We start from the raw sequence: 25,743 nt of genomic DNA on the forward strand, positions 1-25,743 counted from the left end.
TCATTACATCGTCGAAGCTGTTATATGTAATTAAATGAAAGGAAGAAACTTGGCTGTGGAAAACTTCTCGCCTCATAAAATATCGTCTCTCGATGGAATCCGTGAAATATTCTTTTAATCCCTGGCCGTATCAAACCGATGTGTCAACGTCAATTACTCAACCCCTTCAACCGTCTCCGCCATGTTGAGAGCGCTTCGGGCGAATTGAAATCAACGTCGACGTAAAATGTAAACACCATTAACTGTAAAACGGTGTAACCAAGGGCAACGTATTCGCCGAGCGAGCAAACCCCCGGAAATCGTATCAATCGATCGACGTCAGGAGCCAGGTAATGATTTGAGAAAGAGAAAGGTAAAAAGTTTAAAAATAGAAAAAACAGATGTAGAAAGCAAAAACGTGTCACAGGAAGCATAATAGGGGGATATAAGAATATAAACAGAGCACTCGAACGAATCGATACTCGAGCAGAAGTGAACCGAAGACTCGTGAGAGAAGTGAACTCGACCGTCTGAAATTGTTCTGGCGTCAGCTTTTTCTTTTTTTCTTTTCTCTTCGTTCTTCGTGACATAATATCAACATTTAAACAACGAAATTGGTCGCGCAGCTGGATAAGCGATATTCGATAAAACGAGACGCGTTCGTGTATCCATTAGCTAGCCGTAATATCGTAGATGAGCTAACGTCATAAGTGACAGTAATCTAGGACGCTCGCCGCTTCCCTCGATTATTGCTTTATCGATAGAGCGTTCTTGACGCGAAAAGTTGCGATGGTTTCGCAATAGTTTGTATTAGATCACCGTTATATACGTAACAACATATTAGAATGATGAAGAAACAGTTACCGATACGGAGGATCATAGTGGTGCAGCTTAGCCCACTACTATCTCTCATAAAATAGATCTCGCAAGATTAACCTGTTTATCCTTCTAAAAGATTATCGTTGTTTCCATCCCTTGAAAAATGAACTATATTCTTTTACCTAAAATTTCACTTCCACTTGTTTATCCTTCTAAAAGATTATTGTTGTTTCCATCCCTTGAAAAATGAACTATACTCTTTTACCTAAAATTTCACTTCCGCACACATACACACACGCACGCTCCTTTATGTCACTTGTCGTTGGAGGATTTAAATAAAAACTTATTATTTAAAAAAAAGCATATTGCGTCACATTTTTTAAACGGGGACGTAAAAATTACTTGAAACAAACTTTCAGCCCTTCGAAGTTTCAAGTTGTTAGTCACATCTTCCCACGGCCACGTCGGAACGTTAACCGCGCTTATAAAATCGAGCGAAAGAGACGAAGAAGAAGAGAGAAATAAGAGAGGCGAGATAAAAAAGAAAAGGAAAGATACAAATTAAAAAGGTCCACGCTGGCGATATTTCTCTCGATGTTATCTCCGATGCACCAGCGATCACGGCAATAATTCTCATATATGAGCAACGCGTGTACGATATATAAAAGTCCGGCCACTTATTTCGCCGTTTGGCGTTCCGATCGACATTCGCGTCGCGCCAGCTTTCGCTTGGTGAAATATAAAACGACCGTAGAAAGGTGCATGTCACGCACGCCGCACCCCAAAGCTTCTCTCACACCCTCTAAATCCCGACCTCGCTTTGACGAGGTCACTACGCGCGCAATTCGAGTCCTCAGAAATTGCCTCTTTTCCAGACGACCACACGATAGCAACGATTACTGTTACCCGAGATAAGGGGCGGAAGAGACGCTCGTTAAACGAGCGAGAAACTATAAACGAGGGATCCTGTTCGGTTCGAGGAAAAGGGAAGAGGGAGGAGCTTGCAATTGGCCAACTTATTGAACTGCACGTAAGGTAATTATGAGAGAAATGGACTGGCATTTTCTTTTGCAATGAGCTCTGCAGATAGTATCGTGGAATTTATTAGTTACGAGATACAGTACCGCGCGGACGATGCTTGCGACTTTACGAAATGAATCGACGATATTGTTAGTAGATTTTTCAAGCGTTCATAGCGATCGGTTGACTTGAAACGAACGAGAGTCTATTTCCGAGAAAGTCAACATGCCACGCTCGAGGAAACTTCGAATTTCAAGCTGAACATTTAACGTGTAACTATTTTTCTAATACAGAAATATCGTACAATGTGTACATTTTAACGAAGCAATAGAAAGTATAGTATATTCCCCACGTTCCGTTCCAATTACGTGTGTAACTGCAGAAATCGTACCAATTGCATGATGTAACAGCTTTCTACAGATACGCGGAGGAATCCTTCTAAAATAAATTTCACCTCCAAATGGAAAGGATGTCGTTCCGCGTCTTCGTTTCAATGCGATGAAAAGAAACACACAGGGACAAGAAATAAAATAGAACACATATAAGTATTCAGCAGCGTTCCTCCACGAAGGACGAACGATTTAAACCGACGACAATGGTCAAGAGAATCTCGACGATCGGTTATAAAACGAAGAAACGATTAATGGATTGATGGAGAACATAGTAGAGCTAAAAGGATGGCTACTGGTCAAAGGGACGCGAATCTGATTCGCTGTTTCTGATAGACTCAACACAGCCATAAAGATAACGTGTGTCGATCAAAAACGTCGGTATGTACAAATAAAACAGTATAGCAACGCGTGACGATAAACGATAGACATATGGCATTATTTGCGTGCCCTTATTGTCCGCCTCATTGGCCATTAATCATCTTTCCAGGCCTGCAGTAATTCGTGCTTTGTTAACCTCGTCAGTAGTATATCTCGTTACTGTTCAGACGAACTCGGCTACATCTAGTAGTAGTGGCTAGTAGAAATCAGACTGGCACGCGTATGTGCCATAAATATCGGACGATGCTGATATTTCCAAGCGATATCGTTCGAATTTAATCGCTGGGAAATCTTAAAAATATTTACGCGGCCTTCTAATCCGACTTGTTTTCATACGCTACGATGCTTAATCGAGTTATGGGATTTACACACATGGTGAAAAAAATAACGCATTTCGTGGTTCACACGAGATTGTTCAACGGGTGATTCAGAGGAAAAATGGAAAAATTGGATGCTTATTAGCGGTAAAGGAAAACCCGAAAAAAGCAGAGAAATAAGAATTAATATGAACGAAGCTGTTATCCACATGGTTTGTGTGGAATTGTTGGCAGTTTATAAATGTGCACTACTGTTGTTTGTATTTTAATGATTACGGAATGTCGTTCGTTTGTATTCTGGCTCCATTTGATTATTCACGAATAATTAAATGGGACGTGGTTTCAGTAAAGCTTTTCAACGTTATGGTTCAGCGATTTTTCGTAATTTAAATTTCCTTTATGAATTTAATCGTATGTTTCATTTGGGACTAAATATAAAAAAAGAAATGTTCCTATTATTTAGAATAGGATCCGAGTATTTTTGTCATAATTAATTTTAATTCTATTCAATTAATATTTTCTTCATTACATTTTTTCAAATCAAATACTTGTCGTTTTAATTATTCAATTTCTGACTCTCTTTCCAATATCAATTTAATATTTTATCAGTGTTATAACTCCAATAAAATTATACAATATATAGAATATTACATATATGTTTACGAGGACTTCTAAACGGACTATAAATAAAAATAAAAAGTGAGCTTGTCACGCAACAAATTTAATTTAAAACAAAGTACAGCTCGAAGCCTTATCGCACATTTTAATCGTCGTAATAAACTTTTACGTGGTTATGCAAGTTCAATTTTGTTTGCATAAAAAACTAATTCCACTCGGCATACTTTTAATGAAAAACCCTGCCAGGAATTCAATCGTCACTTGGAAAATTGATTCTGCTATAGTTTTCGAATTTTTACATTCCACGTAAATATTTTTCATATTAAAGAAAGAAGATAGCAACGAAACATTGAAACTAAAATTCCTGAAACCTCGATGATAAAAAACTTGTCGAATATCGTTTTCGATGATAGAAAAATGACACGGATAACATGCGTGGTTAAATAAAATTTCAATCTTCAAATTAGAATCTTCCACGGAAATATGCAAACGAGGAATTGAATAAAACTCATCGTTGGATCTATGCATTTGCTAATTCTACTTCAAGCATGCCATTTTATCCTCGTCCATCGTTCCTCGCATACCTATACATATTAAAATTTAACGATTCTCGATTGAACCTTCTACGAATTTCAAATAAACCTTTACCGTCCAATGTAATATCGCGAATGCTGTCCAAAAATATGCAAACATAAGTCCAAAATATACAAACACAGGCCATATGATATTAGGTTGGAAACAATCGACGCAAAGTTCTAGCACGTGCTTAATCAGATTAGATGAGTGTAATTAATTACAAACTTTGGAGAGTAATAATTACAAAGTTCTGGCACAAACAACGGAACATTAATCCTAGTTGGATACTAAATTGCTATTTAAATGTCGGATATTAAATTTGCTATCGTACGAATTTACTTTGTCATTAGCTATTATAGCATTGTAAATTACAATTCGAAATTACAAAATGTATCCTATTATGTACGGATGAACGCGTTTAATGTTTCAATATTTTACCTGAAACGTGATGTTAAAACGATCAATCGTAAAATAGTAAAGTCAGTGTAGAAAGTACGTTTATTATATCATAAAATAACTTTTCAATAAAACACGAATTCTGTGAGAGTAGAATTTTCTTCGTTAAGCGTAACATTTTTCAATTCATTCTCGTCCAAGTTCAGGATATTTCAACATCTTACATTACGCGCGATATTACGAGAATCATAGAATATGATAAACTTCATTTAGATAAAATAAATTCATCGAAGTAGTATCTGCAAGATCTCCAAGTGATTTAACGAAAATCCAACTCCAATCAACTATCAAAGCCGTACATCGTTAAAATTTGCATTTTATAATTATCGAACAATAAGGTTAATAAATAATAAATAACAAATAACCAAATAGTCGAATAATTAAATTCAAAGACAACACGAAACTATTTCTTTTCGCGACATTTAACCAGTTAGCTGTTGCGATCACTTTGATAAGTGTGTAGCTAAGATGTGTGGCAAAAAGTAAGCGACGACGAGTATACTCGTCGAGTACAGAGTACGTGTGTCTGTTCTAATATAGAATCAAGTTGCAACGAGATCGCTGACAGGGCTCGTCGTAACACAAAATATTGCCATTTCTTCACGACGACTATACTCGTCAAAAGCAGCTAACTGATCAACGACCATTAGTCGGTGAACATCGATAAATAAATAAATAATATTAGTAGCAAATAATAATTCTTTCCAAATTTTACACCATTCAGTAGCGAACAAAAGTAAGCTTAAAGTTACTATTTATGCATATTTTAGCCATTTTTCTATTAGCTATCTTTCGCTCTATTGCCAAATATATACGTACGTATTTTCAAATACAATTCTGCTCGGTAAAATTATGGTACTTTTGCACCATTTACTATCTAATTACCCTTTTGTCCACTGTCATAGCTATCGCGACGCGCTGTCGATTTAAGCTCGCACCGAAAGAGTTAGCGCCACGAATATTCCGTAGAATAAATTGAGAGAAATTGAGGAAATACGTGAATCACGTTTTCAGACCCGTCTACCGGGTTATTCGTCGATTACTTTCGCAGTTATCCTACGGTGTATTACCAAGGGAGGGATCGAATCTTCCCCAAGAGGATCGTAACGCGTAGTCCTGGGTTCTTCGTATTCGAAAAAGCTTACGACAGATAAGATTCGGTTATGGTATCGTAAATTTGATGTCGGAAAAGGGGCCGATAAAATGCATCTCCCGCGCTCACGCAGCGCATCCGACGACTTCCATGGAATATTTGCTTAAGATCGCTCCTATCTGTTCACCGACAACGGTTTTGTCGAAAGCCATAAAAATTGGAGCGGAACGATAAAGTCTTCGCTGTTATCCCGATTAATTGAAATCGCGCTGGCCTACGAGGAAGTTATTTGTAAATAGAACGAATCGACACTAGTCGAACGACGATTTAATCGACGTTCAAACCGTTCAAAATGACACAGAGGAGTGACGCGTGGTTATTTTGTGTGAGATTATCCTAACGGTACGATGGATTTTAACAGGAAGACGCTCGAATGGAATTCAAGTCTGGTCGAGATTTTAATCGACTAAGTATTTACCAAGTAGAACATATCGAATACTATTTATTAAACAATCGTAATTATCGTATTGCCGGATGAAAGAAGGGCGCGACTTGTAAAATGAATGATAATCGTTCTAGGAGATGACGATTGGTCTTGCTTGGATTGCACAGCCAGCATACTTTTACCAGTAAAAAAAAAAAGATACGATAGAATCAAAATTGATTTATTCGCATCTTAAACCCTTTCTACCAGAGCACGTCGCATATACGAATCGTTTCAGATTCTATCGCTATGTGTATCCCTCTCGAGGGAGGAAGACGGTCGCAGAGGGTGTCAGAGGCGGAAACTGTGAGTGTGAGGATGCGCAAGATAAACCGGTCCTGCCCGACAGTCCTCGCGCGACTCTCGTACTGTGAACATCGCTCGCTCAGCTTCCAATCAAGAACGAGAGTGTCCCAAACACTCGACGACGACGACTCGAAACTTTTCTACGATTCACCGTCCAAAGTAATTTTCACCGGCTTCCACACCCTAACCGTTTTCGCGAGATACTTTGTAAGACTTCGCGAAAACGCTGCGAGCTTTCCACCACGGACAACATGAAGAGACCTATCTCGACGCACGTGACGATGGAAATTTTCTCGCCGATGAAAAGTGAGAAAGAAGAGCGGTCGAAGTTTCAAATACGCACACGCGACGCGAACGAATGAAGAATCTGTCGGAGTAACAGGTCAGTTGATAGGGAGAGAAATTCGAGTGCATACGTTTAGCTCGAGCGATTTCCAAGTAGCTACTTGTATCGGCATATCGGTTATAGCGTTGATCGTCCACGATCCTTGTTGGTCACGTGTTGGTTACTGGTCGGATTTCTTTTTACGGGCAGCAGCAGGTGAGTCGAGTGATTTCGAAAAGATTAAACAGAATTTCGAAAGGAATTAATTACGTTTAGGCAAAATTTGTGTCGTTGTACGTGCTTGGAAGAGCTTGAGATAAGGTTTATCTTGATGTTATTCATCTTTGCTCCTTTCTTTTCTTTTTGTTTCCTTTTTTTTTTTTTTTTTTTTTTTTGTATTTTTGGTTGGATATAAAGCAGTGCGCGGTTATATATTTATAGTTAGAGTGCTGGAGCGTTAGTGGATAAATGTTTAGTTGAAACGTGAAAGAGTCTTGATAGTTGCTAAGAGGAGTGAAATATGGTTAATTAAAGCGGAGTCTAAAATCAATATTTCCACGATAAAACGTAATTTTCTGCTCGCAAGTAACTGAACTACCTGTTAAATACGCCTTGACACAATAAATGTAATTACTTTGATATATATATATACGATTGTTATATAACAATCGATCGATCTTAAGGTCTTGTTAATTTTTGACAAAACGAATCTTCGATCTTCCAGCATTTCTTTCCCCTTTTCTTCCAAAAAGCAGTGATTTTCAGAAAAATCTAGAGAACGAGTCACTCGACGGAAACGAGCAAACTTTCTAAACGAAAATAACAATTTTATCAATACGTACATCAAAATTCTTCTTCGACTTTGAAAAATCTAAATTGCCAAACTATTTGCAACTTCTCTTTGCAAATACTTCTAGGAAACTTGCCAGCTCCTGACAAAATCTATCGAACAAGTTACGCCAAGAACAAATTCCCAAACAATTTTCTAATTCGCACACACCGACTCTCTTACAATTACGAAAAGCTCGTTACATTTTCTCACCAAACAGTCGTAAAGGAAGCTACGCCAACGCTCGATAAAATGAATTCGAGTTCGTTGACCGCCCTGATGATACCTTCCCGAGAGTTAAGAAAGTCAAAACAGTAATTAATGAAACAGGTGTCGATATTGCTCGACGCTAAAAACGGTGTCACGAAAACGAAACGGAGCATCGTTAAAACCTGAAGCGTCTTCGAGGTACACCAAAACGGAAACGATAAATAACCAGCTAGTTGTTGCGATCTCTTTGAAAAGTATGTAAGTTCGTAGCTAAACTGTCTCGGAAAAAGAAAACGACGACGAGTATACTCGTCAACCACAGAGCACGTGTGACTGTTGTAACGAAATGTTGAAAAGAATTAAGTTGTAACAAAATCCCTGTCGTATCGTTTAATTTTATTACTGACATAGCTCGTCGTAACGCAAACATTGTCATATTTTTCATGACGAGTATACTCGTCAAGAACAACTAACTGGTGAAAAGAAGAATGAAAACGAGGTTGGGGAGCTAGAGACTGTGGAGATCCTTCTAGCAGCGTTCAACGCTGCTATATTTCAAAGAATTGAATGAAATTCTCTCGCTGTATGACGCGGCGGAGTATCGCAATTTCGTCGGTGAGTTTACTCGCCAGTTCGTGGGAGAAATTTACATGCAAATGGTCGTACTCGGGTCGTCGGGAAAAGGAGAAGACGCTTCTCGTCAACGGCTAGCCTCGCGACTGATACGCTGGAAATTGCTGATCCGCGTCACTGGAAAATTTTCAGATACGTTACATCGTTACGGCTCGAGCGACTGAATCGAGAAGTTTCCGCTTTTGAAGACGGAAAACGAGAAGAAGACGAATTTTAAAAAACATCCTTCGTGCAATATCAGAGGAATGGATGATTATAGAGGAAATCAGCATTTGAATAGAAAAATCTGTACGTCTCGAGACATGTTCGCAAATATAAGACGTTTGCATATCTTGGTTTCTTAAATTTTCGTTTTAATCGTGTCATTGGAAAAATTTGGTTATACTACTGGCTTAGAAGTTTTAATACGTCTTCTCAATATATTCCTCTGTAGTATTTTTTGAAACCAACACGTGTAATGTACCATTCTGTAACGTTTTGTAGCCTCCAATTTGTACTCTTTCATATTATATATTTCATTTGATTGATTAATTGTATCCTATCTCGTTATTTGTTTGGGAAGGACTATGAAAAATCGAAAATTCCTGTACCTTCTCGTCGCTAATGGAAGCGGAACTTGAAACACTATGCAATTTTCTTTGTCGCTTAATTAATACTGTTTTAAGGGCTACACAGTGACATGTTACTTTGTCCATTCGAAAAGATAGCGCAATTAATATATCACAAGAACGCACGAAATTATGGACCATTCTACTATATTAACCATCACGACAATAACAGAATTATTTACTGAGTATATCGTCCTTAAAATCGAATCTCGTTATAATTTAGTTCAACAAACAATTGATCTTTTATTTAGGGATTAATTGTGCCCCTCGAAATATCCTCGATTTAATAGCAGAATTGGTATTAATTCAAGGACATTCGTAACGAGGACCAGCTTTGTCCATCATTCTCTTCTTCCAAAAACGTACAAAGGCAATTCGATTTTGTAATTTTTCTCCAGTTTCCTTACATGCATTTGAAATGTAACGATAGATATAAAATGCAATTTTTGTGCATTCACGGTCCATGAAACGACAAGCGAGTTAAGACAAGGAGAGACTTGAGTTTCAAAGGAAGAAAAAGGAAGGAAGAATTTCATTACGGTCCTTATCTGGCCAGCCTGAATACAAAAGAATGCAAATACACGTGATCTCGTTACGTAGAATATTGTTCTTGACAGAACTGTCTCTTACTCAGACAATTCCATGCGGGGCGGACGTGACACTGATCGCCTCTATAATTATTAGTATCCCTGAAAACAATATATACGATATTCTAATCCTTAATAACGAAAATAAATATCGAACCTTATATTCTGTTAATTCTACGAGTGAAAGTACTTGAAAATACAACGAAGAACGATCGTTCGTTAAATGGTCTGAAAAATCCAATTATACCGTTATATTAACAATCACGATAACCACGGAATCGTAGGTGAAATTACAATTGTTTATTCAACATACCGTTGTTAATATCGAATCTCGTTAACGAGAATTCAAATTCAAGTTATCGTAGAATACAGAGAAATATCGTGCTTTTTGTCTCCAATTTTAACGAGGGCCTTTTCAAGGTGATTACACTGACCTGTTGCAATACGTTTCAACTTGTTAGCGAAACTACGAATCCGATTATAAATTTTCCCTTCCATTTCAGTCAGTTTAATTGAAACATCGCCGATATTTGCATTCTCGTTACGCTACTGTAATATATTCTTAAATTAAGCAACGCTAACTCCCGCGAACATTTATCTTATAGATATGGAGCCGTCTCGCCAGCCGTCCGAATGTTCCCTAACTTTAATTAATCGTAGCTTTTCGAGAAGAAAAAAGAAACGAAAGCTAACCATTGTTTCGTTACAGGCGAAATAATAGAGGGTATCGAAGCAAACAATTTTTCAACGGTACAATGCCATTGTTGCGTTTGAAGGCTATAGTTATAGAAGCTGGTTTGCATGTCAGAATGGTAAATGCTGGCTGTTAAGTAATATATAGGCTACAGCTATATAGGCTCGTATATAGGAGTAACTGTTCATAAAGGGTGGATAGTTTAACCGATAGTTTAATCGTTCGGGAGAATAATTGAGTATACGACGTGACAAACAGCTACTACGCTTGTGTGCATGTAAAATATAAATTCGTACGAATATATTTTATTTTCGATGTGAAATATTTTTGCATAAATATTCCTGCGAATATCGCATCGCACGCGTGCGTTTTACAGTTTCTCAATTTCATTTGACTCGTCCATCGTAGGTAGTATTATTATCTGTCAGATTTTAAATCAACGAACAAAATTGTAAGGAATTATTAATTCTCATTTAACGCTCATAAGCAAACGAAATTTTAATTACCGATAGGATCGATACGAATACCTGCTACTTTCCAATTATTAAAATTACTCTTCCGATGCTATTCTACGCGATAAGATCATTAAACTGTTCAAGAATTATTTACAACATAAAATCCACGTAAATGCAACATAACATTCGCACAGCACGGAATATACAATTGCAAAAAATCCTCTGAAAGTTGCAAAATCGATCTCTTTTCCTCCCTGAAAAATAGAACGAAAAATATAAACAAACGCGAACAGGCGTAACAACACAGAGTAGAGAGAAACGTAGTGGATGTGATAAACATTGAAATTTAACGAAGCACGGTATGTGGAAAAATGGTAACGTGTGATTCGATTCTGGAGAAAGTAGAACTATATATATAGCTGAACTATATTTTTCCGAGAATCGATCAAACTCATAGAGGATCCATCGCGAAGAAGCGAAACAGAAAAGTGGAGAACAGTTTTCTAATCCGATGAAAGATATTTTAATGCGTGGAATAAACGCGTGGTGTCCGTCTATTGAAGAGGAACTAGAAGGAGAACGACGGAAGCTTTTTAACGTCCATTTAAACTGTGAAAACACGGACAAAATGAGAGGTTCGCAGAGAGACGGAAAATTTTATCTGCTCGCGTTATTACATTAACATGATGCATTCTCCGTGTTATTACATCGTGTTGTCACCTTCTTCGTATCACCCTGCCTCCCTTTTAATCCGCACGATATTAAGCACGAAACATGCCGCGTTCTTGTTTAAACTTTGTACATTTTTAACATTTACCGACTGTCCTTTGTTCTCGCATTTTTCACGCAGCGACTTCCTTGTTTCATAAAACATTTCGAAATTTCATTGGGATCGGAATAAAACGCGACTGTGATGATCATATCGGTGAACTTTGAAATCAATTTGAAAATGTATCGAAGTTTATTAATGTAAGAAATAATCGATTGGTGAAATATTTTTGTAATCTATGCGAAATATATATTCACAAGAGATATTTTGTTGCTTCTATATACATTTCCAAATCTTTTTTCTTTTTTTTAATCGTTTATTTTGCCAAGATTTGTTTTTTTTATACATTTTTGAAACTCACAATAAACAATGAATTTGAGTAAAGTGTGTTAGGCAAAAGTACCCATACGCGACGGAACGACGTGGTTTTACGGTTTTACGGTTTTTGTGTTTATTTTTGTTTTTTGGATTTAAGCCGCAAGGGAGCGGAGCTTTTGTGTATTCTTGTTTGTGTTGTATTTTTGTCCTGAAACTTGGCCGCAAAACAGGACTCTTCGACATTTCCAAATCTGTCTCTGTTGAAGTGATCGCCACTTCTAAGAAAACTCTACATCTGGTTTTCGGTTTTCTCAAGCGCCGAGGTCATCGATAGCGCATAGGCCAAAGCATGCGTCGATGACAGACCATAAGGGGTACACGTACGACGTTGGCTTCAGGGTTCTTTTAGTCTCAGGGTAACATTGCTAGCGTGAGGATCTGGACCAGCTTACATTGTATTCCACACTTTGTACTTTAATATTCACAATATATATATACTTACAATACCTTACAATTTACCCACGCGTTTCTTTAATTCCACATACACCGAATAACTTTAACAGTCTCAAACTGTAATATAAAAATAATCGAGTCTCGTAACATCTCGCAGGGTTGTTAGTGAAAGTCCAAAATATTGTATATAATATACTTATTAAAATATAACATAATATAATTATAATATATTCTAATATATGTACAAGCTTTCGTATTCACGTAACAAGTTGAACTCGCAACAGAGAACAATTTAATATCCCAGACATTTAGTTTGAAATTTCACGAACGAAGGATTTGGTGCGGGTAAACGAACGATGTAAATCCTGGCGAGCTGCGGCACTGTCTCTAATGAGATATGACAATAATTCCACGAGTTAAATTTCCTAACTGCGATCTGAACGCGACGACGTAAACTACGAGTGTAATCCGTTCTAATTAATTAAAGCAACGTTTAACGATAAGGTTCATCGTGACGTTACCGTCAATCTTACTACGACGAGGATGAGATTAATTTAAAATTGGTCTGAATTTATCGAGAAAGTTCGACGGAAGAGAAGCTTTAACGCGAAACTACGAACTTTCCATTGGATTTCATGTGCGTGACATTTTCTTATTTTTGTCCTTTTCCAACATCGAGAAAGTTATCAGCTACAGGCGGAATTCGTCTTAATTTATCGGAGGAAAGCTTGGTATTAACTTTGATTTACGAAGCAATATTAGTTGAAGAAAAACAGAGTGGATTAGCCGAAATAGATTTGCCAGTCGACATGATTTATATTCCAGTTAAATCATTCTCCTTCTGTATCGTATTAATCTCTATACCGATTGTTACATTAATGGTCCCTTTTATTCTGTTATTCTTCTATCGGTCTTCTAAGAATTTGGAGAAGAAACTTGAAGAAAATTTGGTATTTGCTGAAACGTGTTTAAAGTTGAAAGTTATTTTTGTAAACTTGATTTGAAAAATTAGTAATGAAAAGAAAATAAGGTGGAGTGTCGTCGTGGTTAATGAAGAATTTTCATTCGTTTTTTAAATATCGTAGTTACCATTGTAAAAGCTTAAACGTTCTCGTTCGTGTCTTCCCTTGCGTCTTCGACTTTCTCTCTGTAAATACTACTCGTTATAATAATTCTGAAAGGAAGTGAAATATAGGTCACCTAGTATTCGCACAATGATCAAAATTTCTGTCGTAATAATTAGCTAAATTGTGCAATGCATATCGATATCTTGATGAACAGAGAAAACTGATGAAATATCTTAAGTGTATCTAGAATTACATGTTATGTGTTTTAGGGAGCAAAGATGAAGATAGGAAACGTAAAATTACGTACATACGCGTCCTTGTTATTTTAACGAACTGCTATCTCGTGTTATCGAAAAACAACAACGATAAATAAGCGATAAGTTCGTACAAAATTATTTCAAGATCTTAATTAACGCGTTTATATAATTCGTTTTAACGTTATAATGAAAAGATCTGAATTTGAATAGGCCCAAATGTGTTATTACACATGGGGTCGGATATTTTATCGTATAATTGTCATACTATAGGGACAGACAGACCGGTCTGCATTGAAAATCACGGTAATTATTATCGACGACCGAAGTTATACTGCAGCTTTGTACCTGTGTAATCGCTAGCCACAGACAGCATGCTCCCTTGTACGTCGGTTATTCGATGAATACACAGTAATCGATTAATTGTCTGCATAAACATACTCGCAGTAGCAGAAATTGCAAAATAGCGGTCCTGCTGCATACGGGTTGACCCACGCGATGAGGAAATTACATTTCTAGGCAATTTCGAGACATAATTTCAATTCCAGACGCCAACGATATTATTATTTTCCGCTGGATAGAATAATAATTTAGTCAAAATATTCTGGACTGTTAAATAATCTGATAGAAAATAATATTAATTACATGCTAATTTCTTATCGCTCGTAGTGCTTTATTATAATTAGGTAAAAGTCTGAATATTAATTATATAGTTTCAGTAATTATATATATTATCTGTTATTCTATTATTATTTAAGAAATCCTTTAACATTTCTTTAAAACCAATCCTATTGCAAATTAAAAAATGTTACCAATTAAATCGAACCAGTTAATGAGGTTGAATTTCAGTAAATAATACATTTTTCCGTGAATATTAGAACATACGATTTCCTGGATAATTCCAAGGACTGTGTTGGATGTATGTAGTAAAGTTTGTACGAGGTTTCAGCGACAGACTTTTCTTTGATATTAAATTAAAAGATTTTGTAAAACACGAAGGTAAAGCGAATAAAATGGCACGGAAACTTTAGAACGAAGGAGGACTCAGTCGGATGCTCAAACTTTAAAGTAACACGCATGAGAAAGAGTATGACTAACGTAGCGTCAAGTTCATTTTCTAAAGAACGAATGTATCCTTCTCCCTGAAAGTTATATTACTTGCTAGAATTCGTTTATGGAACAATGTAAACGAAATTTTTACTTAGAAAAAAAGAACTTTCGTTTAAACCAGAAGAACAGTAAAAGAAAGAGGAAGTATACGTACGATACATTAAAAACTTTCTCGCAGCAAAAAGAAAATTACAACACGTGCACGTGATTACTTTTAGGCTGATAGCAGGCAAATACGAACTTGCCCGATGTAATTCGCTGCTTTTCCTTACAAAGAAGATAGGATTACAGATATGATACTCGAGTTAAAATTATATCCTCCCCAAGGAGCTTTGTCTTTCTTAAGTTTTCTGCATCTATTGCAGCGAAGATTAAAGGCATATTTCTGCAAGGAGATCCGCAAATTGCAGTGATTATTTATTCATCCGTCATAAAACGTTAATACGGCCAATACGACAAAACTTCGATAGCAAGACCGATTGTAATAGAAAATGTTACAACGTGAATTAACGATATTGAACGGATTTTTATCGCATCGCTCACTTCGTTAGGCTCTTGTAGAACGAACGTGATCGTAAGGATTTTATTGAGTCGAAGCAAGAGTTTCGTCATAAAATCGCTGCCTCTCCGAAGACGAGAATGAGAAATTGCGACGGAAGCTTCTTCAGAGATATACATATTCCGATCGTTTTTCACCGATCATACTGCCAATAAGAGACAAGATATTGTTTCATAAGAAACATATGCAGCCCGTATGAGATTTTTCATCCTCTAAATTACGCTCAATATGGAACACTCATACGGGAGTAATCCGCTCAACTATTTTTCGCACGTACGTGACTATCCAGGAATAAATTGGATTATATGAAGCATGGATTGATCCTCTTGTTTCGTACCCAAGAATCTCCTTTTTCAAGAAGAAGATAGATTTCCATATGAGAATATTTTTTCGTCTATTTTATATATAATATATAAATGTCCGATGTATGTATACAAATCTTTTCTTTTTTCTAGAAAACAGATAAAGAATAGAATAAGCAATTACGATATGATGGACGATTTAATGTTTTGTTGCTAATTGCATCATTCTTTTTTTTTTTTTTTTCTTTCTTTTTAATAGACTACGCTCCGGACTCAACTTTTCAATATCAAAGAATTGAACACCAAATGGAACAGTGGTGAAGAATGACTATTCTGCTCACGTGCTACCTATAGAAAAATCGTGATGTATTCAAACGTCCTACGAATTCATTTTCACTGAAAATTATTTAAATTCTTCAGACCAACTCTGGTGATTTATTCGTAAGAATTAAAAATCAGGTCACGAGTTATATGTATTCATAGTACAAGTTAGATAGTACAACATTGAAGATTGTGTTGCGATAATTGCCCTTAGAAATTAAAAAATAGTCTATGATATTTTCTTTCTGTTGCAGATGGTGTAAACATTAATTAACAAAACACTATCCGAAATATAACATGGGGGACGAAATTTCGATATTCTTAGTGGTGATTCTTGCAATTGGTGGTTTGATGATGATGAGCGCATTGCTAGCCTGCTACGCGTGTATCTTTCGAGATCTCTGCTGTAGACCAGAGGACAGATCAAAAAGGAGACGTGCCCAGAGCCCTCACCATGAACCTGATGATCCTAACAGACCCAGATTGGAGGCAATGCTATTAAATGACATTACGCAAGGAGAAAGTATGCCTACTGAATCTGAGAAAGTTTAATCAAAAGAAACTATACGCGATATGAAATTTATATCAAGGATTATTGAACGTAAATTGATAATCTTAGGAGAAAACTAATGGAACAGAAAATAGGAGCATTTAAAGAATATGTCGTCCACGTTTTTCATTAATGGTTGTAAATACGACGTATAAACGGACATAATTTGATTTTTATTTCAAACTGCTATGTTGCAGATTATTGTATTATGTACATATTCAAATACATTTATATATGTATATACATACATTGTGTATTATATATATGCTGCAAACATCATGTAATAAAAAATCTCTGTTAAAAATATTTAACATAGTTTGGTCACCAACAAACGGCATGCCATATTATATGGCTATATCTACGTCTATAATATTAATATATAAAATAAATTTCTATTTGTATTTCTCGCACAATCATTATGCTACCCGCATTGCATATAACAACACACATACTCCCATCCTTTCTGGTAACTCTACTTAATAATTGGTCTAAGTACCCGCGAAAATGTTTTAGGTTTAAAATATTGTGCAATTACAAATGGTCTAATAATATATATACGACTAGCTGATTTGGCTATTAAGTTGTTGGAGTACGGATAGTACTACTTCACGCAAAGTCTGAAATATTTGAATTATGTTTATTAAATGCTGTATGTTTATTACCAGAAAGATGATAATTTGAGAAATAATTTACTTACCTGAGGTTTACAATGTTCTTCTAACCAACTGAACACGCATCCAGATAATTCTGCAAAATTTGCTACTGAAATATTATTGAATGTTTGAAACAAGCGATCCATAATTGCCTGAAACTATAACAATAAATAAATTACAGAGTATTCCCAAGATAAAATAGTCCAAAACTTAATTTTATGGAACGATTAAATTGTATAGTTCAATCTTACCACTTGGAATTTGGTTTCATCGGATACTCGCATTTCTGCATGACCTGGTTGGGTCTGGTGAGCTTTCACAATCTGCTCATAATTAGCTTGCATGATACGTAAGGCAACAACTTCTTTTCTTAATGCGTTACGTTCTTCTTCCTGCTTTTTCTTTTGTTGCAACAAGAATTGTATATAATCAATGGATTTTTGAAGTACGGTAGCCTTGGAAAGTTTGTAACCCGAAGAATCAGTATGTTGACAAGTAGGAACCAAATCTTGAAGAGAATCATATCCCTTCTTGATAGCATCTCTCCTTTTCTGTTCTGCCTGTGTATGAGCCTCTCTCCTGCGTTCTTTATAACTTATGGTTGAATTTTTATTATCACTATCTTCATCTTCTGCAATTAATTTCATTAAATTTACTTGTAAATTATTGTTATATTTTAAATAGTTTATTCTCACAAATTTCTTTACTTCATTACCTGTATTATGAGCAGATGAGGATGGTGTATTCACTGACCCAGTACTACTACAACGGGAAAAAGTATATTTTTCTGTAGGACTAGATGGTTCCAGCTTCATATCGCTATCTCCTCCTATATTACCTCCACTGCGCATTGCTAAATTTGCTATTTCCATAAAATACATCAAATATAATTTGCAATATCACATTTCAATATGGAACAAATCACTTACATTTTAGAATAAGAAAACATTTAAAACAGGAGATAATACGTCAAAACCATTAAACAATAACGCCTAATATCAGATAATATCAAATGAAAGCAAGATAACAATGTGGTAAAGCACAAACTGATAAAACTAAAGATATAAATTACGATTCCACTCACAGATTTCGTATCTATCTTTGTGCAACGTATCTGCCATCGCGTCAACGATTTATTTGTTGGAAAGGAAGAAATCGAATGTAATTAAAACGCGCACGTGGGAAGGTTACAACACAGTTGCAACAAGTAAGATATGCCAAAAATATATCGTAACAAATCACGGATATCCATAAAGATTCGATCGATAAACTATCACATTAACGAACACACTGACTTCGAGAGACTTCTTATGTCTATCAAAAACACGATCACGATTCCATAATAAACATCATTTCGCAACGATAACGTTATTGTCTGTGGATACTGCCATCTTCGACGGAAATGCAACTGTTGAGAGAATAGTCGACAGTGGAACAAGCAGGGTCGCCACCTATCGAAGCAAAGATAGTACAAACTGTCAAACTAAGCCACGTGCTCGCCTAGCAGACGAAAATGAAAGTCAAGGTTGCATCAAACCAATCGGAGCAGTTCAATCAACTTTCAATCGGAACAATTTTAATATCTTTGCTCTATTTCTTTCTTTTTTATATATAATCGAAATAAAAGGCATTCACAAGAGTACATATTTTTATGTTAAATTACGTTTATTATAAGGTGTATCTAATATATATATTTACAATCGCTTTAATACACGTAAAATTATTTATGATAACTCATTTTTTTTCGGCGGTACGACGTTTCGGGCCGTAACGCTGGCAATTATATTCCTATACACTTCCTCCTCATATGTGTACTTGTGACCCGGAGACCATTCAACCTGCTAATACACAGATATACTGCAAACAAACCATGGTCCTCGGATTTTTCTAATCATGATGAATGAAAATCGACAAATTATCGTTTCTGTGCTCGCATTGTTAACAATGCACAGTACTACTAATTAGGAAATTATTCTATCTCTAAATTGTGTATTCATTGTTATATTCGATTGTATATTCTTAGTAATCCATATATGTAGTACACAACGCTACATTTGTATCGTTCGGGGACGGATAATGTCGGAAAGCCGATGACTGTTAAACTATTTTAAGACCATAAACTGGCAATGTGTATCATCGGAAGTGTAAATATTTCAGTGGGAGTACATTTAGTTATTGATTCATAAATACAATTCATCTGAAGACTGTATACAGGATGCTGTTACATTCAGGGGCCTAGATTATATTCACGTAAAATGTGACTCTCGTTACACAGTTTTCTTTCATATTTTCATTCGTTCGTGTTTCTCTTCTTTTTTTTCTTTTTTATCGTTTTTCCTTCCTCTTACTATTTAATCCGTCAAAACGTATTACTATTCGCGATAATAAGCATACAATGCAAGCATTTCGAAATTTCCGACACAGTGACTTAATTACGCCCGCCCCCGCAATCCTATTCAACATAACATTAAGTAAAATTCACACATTTTTTAATTTTTATTTCATTTCTTCCGTAGCCAGAAACGCCCTACATGTATTTTATTTGAATAAAGGTCACTTTCCCGCAGTTAAATCGATAAAGCATCACATCGTAAATTCTCATTAAGTTTGAATTTAGTATTTCTAATATATATATATATATATCACGCGCACTTATATTCCTCTCGCACAATTTCTCACATACATGCATCATCGTGACGTACTCGTTATCCCGTCCGTTCGCTAAGTTCATTTTTTCCACCTTTTTTTTTCTCCTAATTAATTTTCGACATCGATAAAAAATTATATATATTTCGATAATTATTTCATCATTAATTAATTATTATATCTTATTGTTCCATTAAAGTTTAAACTAAACTGTTCTGTGTGGTATGCATATCCTGGCAAGTACCGCACTCATATATATATATTTATATATTTATAATAAAGTATCATTTTTACTTATTATCAGTATCCTTTATATTTATTACTAGAATCATGAATTGATGATTCATGACTCTATACATCTCACAATATTTCAAACTACAATTCTTTAAGATTAATTAGGATTGGTGCAAATAATATTAATCAATTGAATCTACGCAGTCCGATCATAGAGCATCGCGCACGGTAATCCGTCCGACCTTAAAAGAAATTGCATAAACGTGAACTTTTTTATTGATCTGATTTAATAACTATCGATCTCAATAATCATTCACTCCTTTCTCTCGTATTGTATTTTTTCACTTTTTTGTAAGAACGTGGCGTGAAATTTAATTATTTTTTAAATTGATATGACTGATAAATTAAGAAACCGATGTTTGGGAAATGTTTTAAAAATAATCTAATAATAATTTTCCTATAAATAATTGATCCTATAAATTATTTCCTAGCGCTATTAATATTGCAATATACACCATCTCGTGAAGAAACTCACATGTTTGAACGATGGCGACTTGAAATCAAAATAACATTCATTATGATATTTCAGCATATTTCCACTTTCTCCTTAACCTCGTATTTTTTTAAGGCTCACAAAATTTCATATTATTACAAATGTTTTGATTTCATCTAGGGTGAGCTGCTCTATTAAATTAATCTTTTTAATTACACGTACGTGCTTTAACAGCCAAGAAAGAACATAAATCGGTATATCACATCATTATGCAAAAGCAATTCAGCTTTCAAAATCTTTGACTTTCTTTTTTTTTCTTTTTTTTGTTATTTAATTGAGCAGACAGATAAATTAGACAGAAATTGATATGAATATTGATGAACTTGGAGTACCTGCGCGAACTAGTCTCATTCAGTCCTCTCAGGTACTTATTCATTGATACTGCAAAACAAAATTTGCTAGAATCATGTCTAATGTCCACTCGAAATTTTATACAAAAATTTCTACAAAGACAAGAATATCCTCTTGCCTACCTGAAACAAAATTCATCAAATTTGATAATTTTTGTTTAATTCAGAATTGTAACAAATAGCAAAGTACATAGAAAGATGAATTTTCGCGACTTGAATAGAAAGAATATTTTTTCTTTGTTCGATTATCAAATTTTCCATTTCTGTATTTGTTCTTGTGTATTGTCTAGTAGGTATTAAATTAACTTGTTAAGGACAAAATATTACGACAACAAAATTATATTAGAAACGTTTAGAAAGTAAATAATAAATCAGTGCATGATTTGTATTCAAGGAATACAGAAGGTGAATTCTTGCTTGTCGCTGTATGACATTTAATCTGCTCTATTAGCGTGATATTATTGTAAAATAAACATTTTATGCAAAATTCAACCCTTCCGTTCTCCTTATATATACCGTCACGAGAATAATAATAATTAAATGGGTTCGAAAAAAGTAGCGCTCTTGTTGCTTTACGAACGACACGAATGATCAGCTATCATTTAGAATATTTGTAGACGCCACGGTGTGTGACAAATCCGTCCGTAATAAAATAGGAAAATTAATCGCGTCAATTCCCTTCGCGCGGTAACCAACATGGCTAGAATTTTTCAAAACGAGGTTCGTTGCGCGAAATGCAGGACGTTCAGGAAAGAATTTTGTACTTTTCTAACAAGGAGAGGCACGAGGTATAACACTAATTTTTCGATCAGCTTTTGTATAATGATAGAACTGGAAATATTAATCGTCTGCCCGCAAAATGGAGTACTATATTTCAATATTTTAAATTCCATCATTACGGTAAAGCTTATCGAAAAATTAGCATCGCGCCTCAGGATCTCTCTTTGTAAGATCATTCGCTCGCTAGCGTAAAGGAACATGTTACTCCAAATAGAAAAACCTTTTTCAAGAACCCAGTAAAGATGTTTACACAGATATTTTTGTACCATGATCAGTATCGATTTATATCTTCGAGCGTTTAACCTGACGTGACTTGGCAGTACGACGAGGTTTCTTTCCGGCGTCGCTCGGTGCTTCCTCTGTGGTGGATTTCCGTTTTGAAAGTAGTGAAGGCACAGGAGCCTTTGGTGGTGCCATTTCCACGGTTGGTTGTGGCGGCGCTGGCGGTGGTGGTGACGATGGTTGTTGTGTAACTGGTGGTTGTGGTGCCACTTCGGTAAGGCTCTGTGCATCTGCTATGGGAATGAAGTCTAATCCTTCATCAAGCGTTTCTGGCAATACACCTTGATTCGTTAAAGCTTGTAAATCCTCCGTTGGGGCTAGCACAGATTGCCCACAGACAACACATACGGGTATCGCCGGAGACTTAGATCGCCAATACTGAAGCTCTGTTTTACACTTGTTCAATTCCTATGCAATATACAATCACAATTTCATAAACTATGAAATAGTAGAGAAACATACGAATAATTAGAAATATCATTTTAGATTTTAGATATGTTTAACTAATATTTTTAGCCACATTGGCACACATCTTTTCTGTTGTGTGTTATTTCTTACAAGTACCAAGAGTACCTTAGTAAATACCTGTAGGAGTGTGCTAAATTTACGAGAGGTTTCCTCGTTCTTCTTGTCGTTTTCATCAAGACGTGTAGCATATTCAACAATCTGTTTCTGTTGTTCTGCTATCTTTGCTTTGCAACTCCTCAAATCTCTACGCATTAATGTTAGTTGACTATTATATCGTTTCATGCCTTGTTTAATTTTACGAATCCGTTTTCGTAACACCATATTCGACTGTGGAGGTGACACATTAGATTCTAAGAGACCAGGATCATCCGAAGAGTGTGGAGGGGAACCTTCTCCACTATTGCTTCCTGATTTACCAGTTCCAACAGCTAAAGGTGCAGAGTCTAGGCACATGAATGGCTTATTCACAGTACTAGAAGCTGTAACATTTAAATAAATCGTATACAAAAACGTACAATTAGAAGCAAAAATTACTATATAAAGCAATACATTAATTTTGTTTTAAGAAACTTAAAATTTGTGTTCTTTGCTCACAGGAGAATGTCCCAGCAAGATCTAGGAAATCTGCTCCAAAGTAGGGAATTTCTGGCAATGTTGGTTCAATACGTTCTTTAAAGTACTCCATAGCCATAGTACTTAAATCAAACAGCTCGTCTGTAACTTTATATGGTCTGGCTAATTTTGGAGTTACTTTTATATAATGTAAAATGCGATAAACTTCATCTAAAATCTGAAATATAATTAAAAATTGGAACATATATAAATTTGTATATTGCATATTTTTATCCTTGTAACTCGCAAGAAAAACTTTATTTACCTCTCCAGGAAAAAAACAACAATGTTTACGTTCGATATGCTTCCCAAAACTCATTTGGAGCAGGGTAAGACGCATATGAAGGGTTTCAATAATGTCTGACTCACAAGCTAATGGATGATTACGGCGTGCAGATTCACGTCTAGGCATCTGTGCTTTAATTGCTTGAAAACGACTCAACATTTGTGCCTGAAGCTTTTGAAAAGTAGAATTCAATATCGATCCACAAACACGATCCATCTGATGACAAATCTACAAAAAATAAATGTAACATGAACATATATTTCTTATAAACATCAAGGAAACATTGTGTATAAAATTTTACAAGTTATATAACCATTTCATCCCATGACTTTGACTTACAGGACGTAAATGAGCCACTGTATTATAATCCAAATAGCTAAAAATCTTATCAAGGATTTCAACTGGTAAATCAAGGAGGTTTAAATTTCTATAAGGAGGTGGCTCCGAAACAGATGCTCCGCTGTATGAGCTAGTCATTGCTACGGATTGTTGTCTTCTGGATGAATTCACATCTGTAACTTCGGCAGTCGACCCACCTCCATTACTTCCACCCATACTACTTGACTGACGAGTTGACACCATAATTTTAGTTCTTTTAGCTGATCAACTCCAACAAAATCTAAAATCAAAATTCATTATGAATAAAAATTATCTTTATATAAAAATTATCAGAATATATAAAGAAGAAGGATAGGAAAATATCCATTTGACTTCAGTGATATTAGAAAATAATTTATTCATAATGTAATAAAAGGTAGGATAGTATGGTTAATGATAATGTAAACAATATACTTGTTAACAGATAAATTGCACTTAAAAAATCACTAGCTTCAAAACAAATTATGCACATATACATGCACAGATTCTTCCAGTATTTTCAAAGAACACTACATACAGTTGCATTGATTGAATAAACAATTAGATTTTATTCTGACATTCGTTTATTTACACCAATTGTTCAATTGTATAATTTCTCAAGCTTACTAAAAATTATCGATTCGAATAATATTAAATCAACTATAACAGAGAATGTTATTTTCTCTAACGCTAAATATAACAAAATTTCCCGCTGGTGCAGTTTTATGCTTTCCCAGAAGAAATTCCGAAAAACCAAATAACCAAGAACGATCGTATTAAAAGAAACACCTAAGATTTTGATACGATGAGATATCTACGTGATAACGAAAAAAGACAAATTCGTAATGTAACCTAGGGTCTTGAAGATTCACGTATGCCTCGGTTATTTTCATCGGTTCTTAAAGGACGAAAAACAACGAACGTTAGCAAAGGTGAAAGCAAAAAAATCCAAGAAAAAAGTTGAAACAAAATGGAAACTAAAATTCCCGAGATCGGACTGGAAGCTCCTCCAAGAGGAATCAAACTGACGAATTGAAAAAGGTACCTGAATAGTATGCGACTAGCGAACAGTTCAGCAACGGACGAGTACTTGGTGCATCGGAGGTACGACTGAGATCGCCGAATATCTTGATCGAATTGTATGTACAGTAACCAAGAAATGAAAAATACAAGATAGGCAAAAACAGGAGATATCTATGCTCACTACTGTAACGAGATGGCCGTGGCGTGTTATGCACACTAGTCATACAAAGTTATACAAAGCCCGCTGGAAACAAACAGAGGGAAACCGGGTGACCGTGCGCAATCGATGCATCTATGACTTTTCTATCTTTCAATGAAATAGTCGAGGAAATTGTATGTATTTTTAAACGTAAACCAATAAGAAGGATCATCGTGAAAATGTGAAAAGAATGAATCGAAGTGGAGGAAGATCACATACCCCCTGTTAAACGACGAAAAGCAATCACTGTATTCGCGTTGGTGTTTTCAGCGACATTTTGACGGAGATCCCTTCCTTCTCCTCACGACCCCTGCTTTAACGCTCTCGTTCTCACTTCGTTTCACTATCGAAGCTTTCTCGTTTCGTCTCAAGTATTCCTATCACTCTCGTTCGTTGCTGCTTTTCTATATACCTCTCTCTTTCCGTCTTACATTGAATATAACTCGTGTAACTATGGCGCACTCACACGCGTATAATCCGTACCCGGAAAAAAGCCCGCGCGTGCAGCGAAGAAGAAATGCTTCTTTTCCGTTACTTATTTCGGGACCTGTTTTCTCTCTTTCACCTTCAGAAAATCACCATCAAGTGCATTGGTTTCAGGTCTATAAATACCAGAATAAAGGATAACGATGTCACTATCTTACGAAGCTGTCTTGCTCGCAAACAAGGTTCGGTTAAACGAGACAAATTTTTATTATTTACTTTCTCTTTTTTTTTTTTTATGTGTATATGGTTTGGTTTTATTGGTGCGAATCAGTTTAGTTTCGTTTAGCTACAATCAAGATTAGCGCACAATCAACGCCGACGTCGACGATGAC

At 35.7% G+C, this 25,743-nt stretch overlaps 2 protein-coding genes across 5 annotated transcripts; both read right to left on the reverse strand.

Moving 5' to 3' along the window:
• Positions 1-16,409: 16,409 nt before the first annotated feature.
• LOC132912042 (max-like protein X) lies at positions 16,410-18,573 on the reverse strand. The gene is made up of 5 exons (XM_060969143.1): positions 18,220-18,573; positions 17,851-17,997; positions 17,387-17,766; positions 17,180-17,293; positions 16,410-17,099 (listed from the first exon to the last, which is right to left on the reverse strand). Exons 1-5 carry the CDS (start codon positions 18,254-18,256, stop codon positions 17,043-17,045), a joined length of 735 nt encoding a protein of 244 aa, XP_060825126.1. The 5' UTR covers positions 18,257-18,573; the 3' UTR covers positions 16,410-17,042.
• Positions 18,574-18,781: 208 nt separating this feature from the next.
• Positions 18,782-25,743, reverse strand: LOC132912041 (F-box only protein 28). 4 transcript variants are annotated; one of them, XM_060969142.1, is made up of 7 exons: positions 25,145-25,743; positions 23,686-23,965; positions 23,326-23,574; positions 23,043-23,238; positions 22,566-22,927; positions 21,965-22,388; positions 18,782-21,041 (listed from the first exon to the last, which is right to left on the reverse strand). In XM_060969142.1, exons 2-6 carry the CDS (start codon positions 23,926-23,928, stop codon positions 21,981-21,983), a joined length of 1,458 nt encoding a protein of 485 aa, XP_060825125.1. In that variant the 5' UTR covers positions 23,929-23,965; positions 25,145-25,743; the 3' UTR covers positions 18,782-21,041; positions 21,965-21,980. The 4 variants fall into 4 exon arrangements, with proteins under 4 accessions (XP_060825125.1, XP_060825122.1, XP_060825124.1 ...); XM_060969139.1 differs by having other exon boundaries at positions 18,782-22,388; positions 25,145-25,742; XM_060969141.1 differs by lacking the exon at positions 25,145-25,743 and adding an exon at positions 24,749-25,124 and having other exon boundaries at positions 18,782-22,388.

This window comes from Bombus pascuorum, chromosome 11 (assembly GCF_905332965.1).
Source record: "Bombus pascuorum chromosome 11, iyBomPasc1.1, whole genome shotgun sequence".
Classification (NCBI taxonomy): domain Eukaryota; kingdom Metazoa; phylum Arthropoda; class Insecta; order Hymenoptera; family Apidae; genus Bombus; species Bombus pascuorum.

Bases quoted from the DNA above. Each gene is read 5' to 3' on its own strand.
- LOC132912042 (XM_060969143.1), bottom strand. From the start codon at position 18,256: ATGGCAGATACGTTGCACAAAGATAGATACGAAATCT. The intron at 17,767-17,850 runs GTAATGAAGTAA...AATTAATTGCAG, and splicing joins CTCATCTGCTCATAATACAG to AAGATGAAGATAGTGATAAT. The intron at 17,100-17,179 runs GTAAGTAAATTA...CAAATATTTCAG, and splicing joins AAGAACATTGTAAACCTCAG to ACTTTGCGTGAAGTAGTACT.
- LOC132912041 (XM_060969142.1), bottom strand. From the start codon at position 23,928: ATGGTGTCAACTCGTCAGTCAAGTAGTATGGGTGGAAGTAATGGAGGT. The intron at 23,575-23,685 runs GTAAGTCAAAGT...TATTTTTTGTAG, and splicing joins CAGTGGCTCATTTACGTCCT to ATTTGTCATCAGATGGATCG. The intron at 22,389-22,565 runs GTATTTACTAAG...TATATTGCATAG, and splicing joins AATTTAGCACACTCCTACAG to GAATTGAACAAGTGTAAAAC.